This window comes from Centroberyx gerrardi, chromosome 8 (assembly GCF_048128805.1).
Source record: "Centroberyx gerrardi isolate f3 chromosome 8, fCenGer3.hap1.cur.20231027, whole genome shotgun sequence".
In the NCBI taxonomy this organism is placed as follows: domain Eukaryota; kingdom Metazoa; phylum Chordata; class Actinopteri; order Beryciformes; family Berycidae; genus Centroberyx; species Centroberyx gerrardi.
Window position 1 is genome coordinate 32,004,363 of NC_136004.1, and position 10,000 is coordinate 32,014,362.

Here is a 10,000-nt window from a genome sequence, read left to right on the forward strand (position 1 = left end):
GAAACAAAAGTCACGCACTATAGTAGCTTGTTTATTGGACAGAGTTTTGGTCACCTGACCAAGAGAGTCAAAGCAAATCTGACTCCACTTCCTGTAACTTTATGTAACATGATGGACTTGTCTGTCTCTTCTTCTGTGGTGTTCATACCAGCTAAGAACACATGAAGAAACAGCTGAATATGAGCATCAGTCCAGACTTCATGTTGTTCTGCTAGGCTTTCCTTTTACCCATAATCCCTTGTGTTTGGTTCCCTGTAGTTGGAGTGTCAGTTCTCTTGTTAGAGGACTGAGACTCTCGGTGCAGTTATTTGGTGCCACCAGAGTTCAAAGGTCATCGTTCTCACCTGGACAAACCAACCAACTAAACTAACTATCTCATCTTCTTCATGTCCTTTTCATGAGGCTTGATGCCCCTGCTGGCTCCTTTTCTCTCTGTTTAGTGTTGTTGTTCAGCAGTAAACAGAAACCTGATTCAGTTTATTTCAGACACAGAGTTGAAGGTGAGACTCTTACATGACGATGAGCTTGGCGGTGCTGGAGTGTTCCTTCAGCAGCTCGTTCAGCCGGATCTGACGGTTCGTCTGAAAGTCACACATGTAATATTAATATAAACAGTGATGATGCTCACCATCATCATCATCACCCCTCAACACTCTGCAGGGTTTCAAACACCACACAGCGAGAAGATTACATATGAACCTTCCTTTAATCTCAGAAGTTTAAAGTCAGAATTATGAGTTCTGACTTTAAATTCAGACTTTAGAGACTTTGAATTCTGACTTTATGCTGAGATTAATCTCAGAACTCAAATCTTTCACATGTGACCCTAATCCTCTTCCGTAGTTTTGAGCTCCTTTTGTGCCTGGAGATGAACGTTTTTGTGACTGGTTAAGAAGGCATCATACAGAGCTGCACAGTGACACCAATTAGTTAGTAGTTACATTAATAGTCCACAATGATAAAATAAGAAGAAAACACTTAAATCTTGCTGCAGTATTGCGTGTCATCAGCTTTTTAACACCAAGACAGGTAATATCTGAACCAGTGTTTCAGCCAGTGTTTTCTTTCCTTTGGTTCATGGTTCTAATACAACGGCTAGTTCTGATTGGTCAGAGACGCTGACATCACTGACCTTGGCCTTGTAGAGCTCCAGCTCGTTGTCGGTGATCCTCCACGGCTCCTGGGCCTTCAGCCGCTCCGCCGCCTCCTGCTCCATGTCGTCTTCCTTCAGCCTGTACGGCTCGATCAGCTCCTTGAAGCTCAGCTTACTGCAGAACACAGGAACACATCAGAGTCTACTGCAGAACACACATCAGTCCTGCAGAACACAGGAACACATCAGTCCTGCAGAACACAGGAACACATCAGAGTCTACTGCAGAACACACATCAGTCCTGCAGAACACAGGAACACATCAGAGTCTACTGCAGAACACACATCAGTCCTGCAGAACACAAGAACACATCAGAGTCTACTGCAGAACACACATCAGTCCTGCAGAACACAGGAACACATCAGAGTCTGCTGCAGAACACACATCAGTCCTGCAGAACACAGGAACACATCAGAGTCTACTGCAGAACACAGGAACACATCAGTCCTGCAGAACACAGGAACACATCAGTCCTGCAGAACACAGGAACACATCAGAGTCTACTGCAGAACACAGGAACACATCAGTCCTGCAGAACACAGGAACACATCAGTCCTGCAGAACACAGGAACACATCAGTCCTGCAGAACACAGGAACACATCAGTCCTGCAGAACACAGGAACACATCAGTCCTGCAGAACACAGGAACACATCAGAGTCTACTGCAGAACACAGGAACACATCAGTCCTGCAGAACACAGGAACACATCAGAGTCTACTGCAGAACACAGGAACACATCAGTCCTGCAGAACACAGGAACACAACAGAGTCTACTGCAGAACACACATCAGTCCTGCAGAACACAGGAACACATCAGTCCTGCAGAACACAGGAACACATCAGTCCTGCAGAACACAGGAACACATCAGTCCTGCAGAACACAGGAACACAACAGAGTCTACTGCAGAACACACATCAGTCCTGCAGAACACAGGAACACATCAGTCCTGCAGAACACAGGAACACATCAGTCCTGCAGCAGGATGATCGGCTCCAGACTCTCTGCTGCTAAATATATGAGGAGTTTCATTTCTAAAATACTACTTAGCAATTTTGGAAATGGATCATTGCCTTCATCACTGAACTAAAACAGAATTGAATCGAATTGAATCTACTGGAGTAGACTGAACTGAATTGAACTGGAGTGAACAGGATGGATTAGATCAGACTGGACTGGATGAAACTGAAGTGAACTGAACTGAACTGAACCGACATCAGAGCTCTTACTTGTGTTTCTTGGGTTTGGTGTTGATGTCTCCCAGAACGTTGATGTCAGAGAAGTCGATCCTGAAGCGGCTCAGCAGAGTGGCCATGCTGCAGACAGGAGGAGCACAGGACATCACGTCAGTTCAGAGACAGAAAGTTCTCCAGTCTGTAATGAGGTAGAATCTAGAAGCTTTACTGCGTCGACCGCCATCAGTCTAATTAGCAGCGTTCAGGAGAAGCAGACAGGTAAACAGGAAGTGACTCACGCTCGGCGGTCATGGTCGATGCGGTTTATCTTCCCTCCGATGAAGACGCGGATCCTGCAGTCGCCCCACTTCTTCTTATTGGTCAACAGGTACGGAATCAGCAGAGTCAGACCTGGAAAAAACAGTGAGGAAATACTTTAAGTAAATGAGTAAATGTTTTATTTCTTTCCTTTTCTTTCTCTTCTCTCAGCAGAATGGGCCGAACCTCTTGACTGCAGAGTGATATGATTAGATGTGAAACAGCAGAATGCTTTCATTGGCCAATCAGAATTAAGTATTCAGTAAAGCTGTGTACTAATTGGGCATTCATGTGCTATCGGATATATCGGAAAAACGACTTTCCTACTTGGAAATTTCACATGAACGTCTTTCAAAGTCAGATGATGAAGTCGGAAGCTCAGACAACATTTTGCTATTCGAGTTTCCGAGTTCTGAAGCAACGGTGACCTTTAACCTTCTCAACAAGTGAAAAAAAAATTGTTTTGTTTCAGTCAACAGGAAGAAAACACTTTTATACACATGAACCTTGTAGTTAGTCAGACTAACATTTGTTTGAATGAAGTTCGTCTAATTAGCTTGTTAAGCTGCAGCTGCTTGTCTTCCTGGTTTGATTTTGGTTTCTGGTTTGTGAACGCAACGCTGTTCAGCAGCCGACCAGGAAGTGCTGGATATCAGACTTTCCCAGCAGAACTTGAACGCACCATAAATACCAGCACAGTGATGTGAGCTCACCTCCGTCGTCAAACAGCCACCAGACGTCGATGGTTCCTTTGCCTTGTTTCTTCTTGAACTGCTGGCTGTTCTCCAGCAGACGCTGGTCTGCCAGACTGAGAGGAGACTTGGTCTCTGCAGGACAGACAGAGAGACAGACAGACAGACAGACAGACAGGCAGAGAGACAGACAGAGAGAGAGACAGACAGAGAGACAGACAGACAGACAGACAGAGAGACAGACAGACAGACAGAGAGACAGAGAGACAGACAGACAGACAGACAGACAGGCAGAGAGAGAGACAGAGAGACAGACAGAGAGAGAGACAGAGAGACAGGCAGAGAGACAGACAGAGAGAGAGACAGAGAGACAGACAGAGAGAGAGACAGAGAGACAGGCAGAGAGACAGACAGAGAGAGAGACAGAGAGACAGACAGAGAGACAGACAGACAGAGAGACAGACAGAGAGACAGACAGACAGACAGAGAGACAGAGAGACAGACAGACAGACAGACAGACAGGCAGAGAGAGAGACAGAGAGACAGACAGAGAGAGAGACAGAGAGACAGGCAGAGAGACAGACAGAGAGAGAGACAGAGAGACAGACAGAGAGACAGACAGACAGACAGACAGACAGACAGAGAGAGAGACAGACAGAGAGACGGACAGACAGACAGAGAGACAGAAAGACAAACAGACAGTTTTAGTTTTACAGTTTGAGGAGTACATATATTTTTACCATCAGACACGTGTCATTTCCCACACACCCTGTTGTTTCCTGTCACCAAGAGGATGTTGCTTCTTGTAATTATAATGTTACACTAATGTCTAATTATACTGATGTCTCAGAAATACTGTGGTAGTGATTTATTAGTGTTAAAATGCTGCATTCAGCACCTTTAATGATTAACAGCTAGAAAATGGAATTAATAACACAATCTACATGAATACTCAAACTCAATAATGTAATTCAGTTAGTCAGTGACTTTGCCTCTAAAATCAATAGAATATGAAGTTAAGAAGGGAATTAATTTCAGTTTTCAGACTGAATTTTACAAGGGTGATCATTATTGTCTACAGCTTTGTTGTTTGTTTCTTTCTTTACTTTGTTTCTTTCTTTCTGTTGCTTTGTTTGTTTTTCCCCTTTTCTTTGTTACTTTTTTCTTTGTTTCTTTTTTTGTTACTTTGTCTTTCTTTCTTTCTTTCTTTCTTTCTTTCTTTCTTTCTTTCTTCTAACCCTAACCCCTCACCTCTCAGTATGAGCGGACTGCTCTGGTTGCTGGTGGTTTTGGACGGACAGGAGTCGGAGTCTGAGTCTTTAGTCACCACAACCACAACCTCCTTCACACCTGCTGGCTTCTCCTGAGACGACAGCAGCTCGTCTGACAGAGAGACAGACAGGGAGACAGACAGACAGACAGACAGACAGACAGACAGACAGGGAGACAGACAGACAGACAGGGAGACAGACAGAGAGACAGACAGACAGACAGACAGACAGAGAGACAGACAGAGTGATAAACAGACAGATACAGCAGATACTGTAGATCTATATACAGATGGATAGACTGACAGACACAGCAGATAGATCTATATACAGGTGGACAGACAGACCTTGTCCCTGGATGTGGGAGATGTCCAGTCCGTCCTGCAGGCGGAGGATCACCACTCCAAACTGCAGGTCAAACGCATCGCTGGAACAAGGAGCATTCAATTCGATTCAAAACTTTATTGTCCCGCAAAGGAAATCTGGTGTGCAGACAGTTTACACACACGCACACACAAAAATGAAGTGATAAGATGATACTGATCTACTATTCTATGCATCATTTTACAGGATATTACAGAACAAGCTTTTATGAAAAGGAATTATTAACTTTTATATAAGGTCTCATGGAGAGGATCTCTGTCCAGACCATGCACTCTGAACACCGGTGTCCCTCAGGGCTCAATCCTGGGTCCCCTGCTGTTCTCTCTCTACACTAAATCCCTCGGCCATGTGACCTCTCATGGCTTCCCCTATCACTGCTATGCTGACGACACTCAACTCTACCTCTCCTTCCCCCCTCAGAAACACAAATTGATGGGCGCTTCTCCGCATGTCTTAAAGATATTTGGATGTCTGTGCACCACCTCAAGCACAACCACCTCTGAAGTGAACTATGGGCAAACTATAATCTCTGTTTTATCGGTCTGATACTACTTACTATAATGTATACTACTAATTTATATAAGAGCTTAATAATATCTTGAAAAGTTGGGTAAACTCCATTTCCCAAAATAAAAAGGTAAACTATGTTTCCCCAAATAAAAAGGTTGAGTAAACTGTTTCCCAAATAGAAAGGTAGGTAAACTCTGTTTCCCAAACCTGTTTCCCAAATAAAAAGGCGGGTAAACAAATTTCAGTCAGGTCAACCCTCAGCTCCATCCCTGTGTAAACCTGTTAGCTCTTTATTTGAGTTGGCATCAGTTCTTACTGTATGGTGTTGACGTAGATCTCCACGTCTCTCATCTCTCCGTCGCTCCAGTTGTTCTTGAAGCCCATGACCAGCGTGTTCGGCTTCAGCCGGCCCAGACCGGTGGCCTGCAGACACCAGCAGAGGGAAACAGTCCGGTCAGTGCAGCCGTCAGGGGCGGCCATGTTGGCTCCAAAGCATACATGCTTTTTTATATAGCTGATATTCTGGATGTTCTTCGTCTTTTTCCCTATCATCGATCGATCACTTCTCTATTCCTGTATCTATAGCATACAATACATGTGAGCTCATAAATGTGAATTACCTTCCAACGTAAGAGGAGACTTTATAGCACTTTGCGCAGTAACAAAACACAGTGATGAAGCACAAAATGAAGAAAAATTACTAATTTGTTTACGTGAGAGAAGCTAATAAAGCATCTCACTTCAAAACAAAAGAAACAAATGATGAAAAGCAAAAACACAAGTGGAATCTAAATGACAACAGAGAGATAAACAGTCGAACAACAAGACGGATGGAGGGAAATAAAATAGTCTTGATGTGGGAAATGAAATCCAAGGGGAAATCAGAGTGTCGGCGAGCGGGAGGCGGGGAGCGTTCAGACACATTTAAAGATCATTTGTGTGCTGCGTTGCTGCGGGGAAACATGCAGCAGGCTGGCTCATCAGACGGATTCAGTTAGTAGATGAAGATTTAATGATAATGTGGATTTAACAGTTCTACAGTGGAAATCCTCTATCTGATGGAGAGCAGATCTGGGAAGGTGTAGGCTGTTGGAGCGTCTGGGGAAAACAATGAGTTATTGAACACGTCATTTACTTTTTGTACCTAAGGTACATTTAATATCAAAACCTGCCACAGCGGCAGCCTAAAGTTCCTGCTGAAGTGCTCTTGAGCAAGACAGCTGCAAGGTTTGAATGTGTGAAACTGAATGAATGTGAAGCAGGACGGTGCTAAAAAAGAGTAAACATGCTCAACACACCTTCCCTGGATCAATAAAGGATTAAACTAGAAGGAACTTGGAGAGCGCAAATCTCTGCCAACACTGAACATTATGCAACTTGGTGTTACACCCAAACACATCATCATTCCTATCCTGTAAATTTTGAGTTAAATTGATTTCTTCACCCTGCAAACATCTCCTTTGGATTGGAATCAAGTCTTTATCTCCGTTAGTTTCATAGTTATAGATAAAAAACGATAATTGTCTGATGGCAGAAATCCCAGATCCAGATCACCACCAAAATCAAATTATTTTTTCTTCGAGCCAAAGCCGATCTATCCACCAAATTTCAATGGAAACCCAATCATAAGTTTCTGAGATATCCTGCTGACAGACAGACAAACTGGAAGTATTGTTGTTGAAGCTAATAGTTACTGAGTTTAAAAGCAGCAGAGTGTTTGTACCTGCAGCAGGAACTGCGTCCCGTGCCTCAGGCTGTCGGACAGGACCGGAGTGTAAAAGGCCTTGATGCGTTTCTTATGCAGCCAGCGCTGGCAGCGGGCGTGATCCTGAGCCAGCTCCTTAAAGTTCGGCCTGCGGGAAACCTGGAACAGAGAGGAGAAGCTGGTGAGGAAACATAACGTCCATGTTTCAGGATGTGTTTTGGTGTCAGTCCCTCAGAATCAAAGAGCGAGGGCTTCTTCTTTCTAGAGCCGCCATTTTGCACCAAGAAGACGTTCAACAATCATACAGGGAGAAATCCATCGTAGAAGAGGAGAGAGACCAGTTTCTCCACCACAGGAGCAGGAGAGAGACCAGAATGCAATGCAGCAGAGAGACAGGCTGGGGTTTGAGGAAGGGGTGCGAGGCATTCTGGGAAACTAGAAGAAGACGAGGCAGGTTGAGGGAAAGTGGGTTCATCACTAAATAACTCCTGTAATGAGTTGAACATCACAGACTGATGAGATCTAACAGTATGAGAGGATAAGGTTTTTTTTTTTCCTTTAAATCTTAATCATCTGTACTCACAGTCCGGACGTGACCGCAGACCATGAGGCCGACGTTCTTGGTGAAGGAATGAACCAGGTGAAGCAGAGCGGGACGAGAGTTCGGATAACCAGTCAGCACCAAACACTGCGGTCTGCAATTCAATTTAAATACTTAGAATTATTACTACAGGGTTCCCACACTCAGTTGGACATCAAATTTAACCCCTCGCACCCTGACTTTCCCCTTAAATTTCCTTTTAAGTAGCTTCAAAGTGAGATTTTTTCCAAACTGTATGCCAACATCTCATCCATATTCTGTATCTGCTCATTACAACGCTTCACTGAAGCTCCAGCTGCTGATATATGAAGTTAAATATTCAAACCCAAGCAATTTTTTTGCTGCTCCATTACATCAAACGGAAAAAAAATCTAGATGTCTTGTGCTTCATTTTCGACACATTTCCCTGTAACTCAGCCTGACATGTTTGGTATCTTTGGAAACCTTGGGATCTGGACTAGAATTTAAAATAAAGTTCTGTGGGTTTGAACAAAGCTCGGCTGTGAAACATGTTTGTAATGATGGTCCTGCATGAGGGACCTCAGGGTAGAAGTGGTTTTAAGGACTTTTCGATTACTTTCAAGCTCTTGTTTGGTGAAATTCAAGGACTCAAAACTGTCATGTTTTGCAGTAAGATATGACATTGGTCAAAAGTAAAAATCATAGTCTTATTTTTTACTCCTGATCGTGTCAAATAAATCATGGTGAAATCCTTGATTTAAAACTGCTGCTATATCAACACACAAATATCCAACAGGATGTGAAGTGTTGGATATTGATGAATTTGGGCGCAATACTTTACTTTCAAGGCTATCACGACTATTCATTTTCAAAAACTTCCTGATTTCATTATATAGTCCTTATTTCACTTTTTTCACTTTCAATGATTTTCCAGGCCTGTGGAAACCTTGTTATATCATGATCATAAGGTATGAAGAGTTAAAACACCAAACACTGCAGAGAGGAGAGGAAGAAAGTTAGTTATAGTTATCGGGATCATAATGTATCAATAATATTGACAGTTAGGATAGCAGATCATCACCAGACACTGCACTTTACAGGAGAGGAATATGCATGCAGTGGGAATGGAACCTCTAACCCTGGCAGTGTTAGTTAGTGCCTTGCTCTAAATCCTGCAGCTCAACAGCATCTAAGAAGGAACTTACAGACTTACTGAGCTTAGTATTTAAATTAATTATTTATATTTAGTATTTACTTTTTAACTGCCACTGGTCAACTTTTTAACTGCATGTGATTTTACTGTGATGTACTGTGTTGTCTTTTTATGTGCACTTATGTTCTTATGTACTGTATTGTATCTCTAAGTGAGCTATGCACCAACGAAAGACAAATTTCCATTATTGCCTGCACTAATGGACAATAAAGTTTTCTTGAATCTTGAATCTTGAATCTTGAATCTTGAATCCAAGTGAGAATCAAACCTCACCTGAAGTTTTTAACATGGTCTTCCACCCCGGTGAGGTGCAGAGTGTGAGTCAAAGCCTGGTTGTAGATCAGAGCCTGAGTGGACGAACCCCAGTTCACATCTACAGGAAACAATACAGCAACACACACTGGGTTAGAGAACAGTAGAATAAAGTAGAATAGATAAGTAGAGTAGAATAGAGTAGAATTGATAAGCCCTAACCATGTAGTTTATTTTGTCAGTGGATACTCTGGGACAGTACAGTACATGTATATGTTCATTGTGTACATTGTAAGAATGTATGTATGAATGTATGAATGTATGAATTTTAGTGCGGCTGACATCGGTGACATCACCTGGCACCAAAGATCAGCCAATAGCAGATGGCAATTTCAGCAGCATGATTGTAGCATGTCAGGCTTCACAAAGATTTGGGTTTGGGGTTTAGTTTCTCTTTAATGACATGAATTCAAAGTATTCTTAAGTGGAATATTTGACTACAAAGGTATTAAAACGTATGCACTCACATTACTGGTAAAGCGCTAAAAGCGGGTTAAAGCGTCCACCACATGGTGTGTGTGTGTGTGTGTGTCTGTGTGTGTGTGTGTGTGTGTACCAGGCTTCTTGTAGCTGACGTAGATGTAGAGAGCGAGGACGATGAGCAGGGTGACCAGCGCCGCCCACCAGTTGATCACAAACATCACCACACAGCACAGCACCGCCCCCGCCAGGGACACCCACTTGTTGTAGTACTTGAAGCTGGGGCGC

The 10,000-nt window shown here is 43.2% G+C and overlaps 1 protein-coding gene across 4 annotated transcripts in view; it reads right to left on the reverse strand.

Moving 5' to 3' along the window:
- Positions 1-10,000, reverse strand: part of slc12a2l (solute carrier family 12 member 2-like) — a 27,304-nt gene that overhangs the window by 687 nt on the left and 16,617 nt on the right. Inside the window, exons 14-25 of one of the 4 annotated variants that reach the window (XM_078285025.1) lie at positions 9,849-10,000; positions 9,254-9,353; positions 7,789-7,900; positions 7,224-7,364; positions 5,817-5,923; positions 4,954-5,033; positions 4,590-4,721; positions 3,360-3,473; positions 2,628-2,739; positions 2,383-2,469; positions 1,133-1,268; positions 514-581 (exon numbers count right to left, since the gene is read on the reverse strand). The exon at positions 9,849-10,000 is cut by the window's right edge and continues 4 nt beyond it. In XM_078285025.1, the coding sequence (XP_078141151.1) occupies positions 514-581; positions 1,133-1,268; positions 2,383-2,469; positions 2,628-2,739; positions 3,360-3,473; positions 4,590-4,721; positions 4,954-5,033; positions 5,817-5,923; positions 7,224-7,364; positions 7,789-7,900; positions 9,254-9,353; positions 9,849-10,000 (1,341 nt within the window). Of the gene's footprint in view, positions 1-513; positions 582-1,132; positions 1,269-2,382; positions 2,470-2,627; positions 2,740-3,359; positions 3,480-4,496; positions 4,722-4,953; positions 5,034-5,816; positions 5,924-7,223; positions 7,365-7,788; positions 7,901-9,253; positions 9,354-9,848 lie in introns of all 4 variants that reach the window. The other 3 variants (XM_078285024.1, XM_078285023.1, XM_078285022.1) reach the window with 3 other exon arrangements.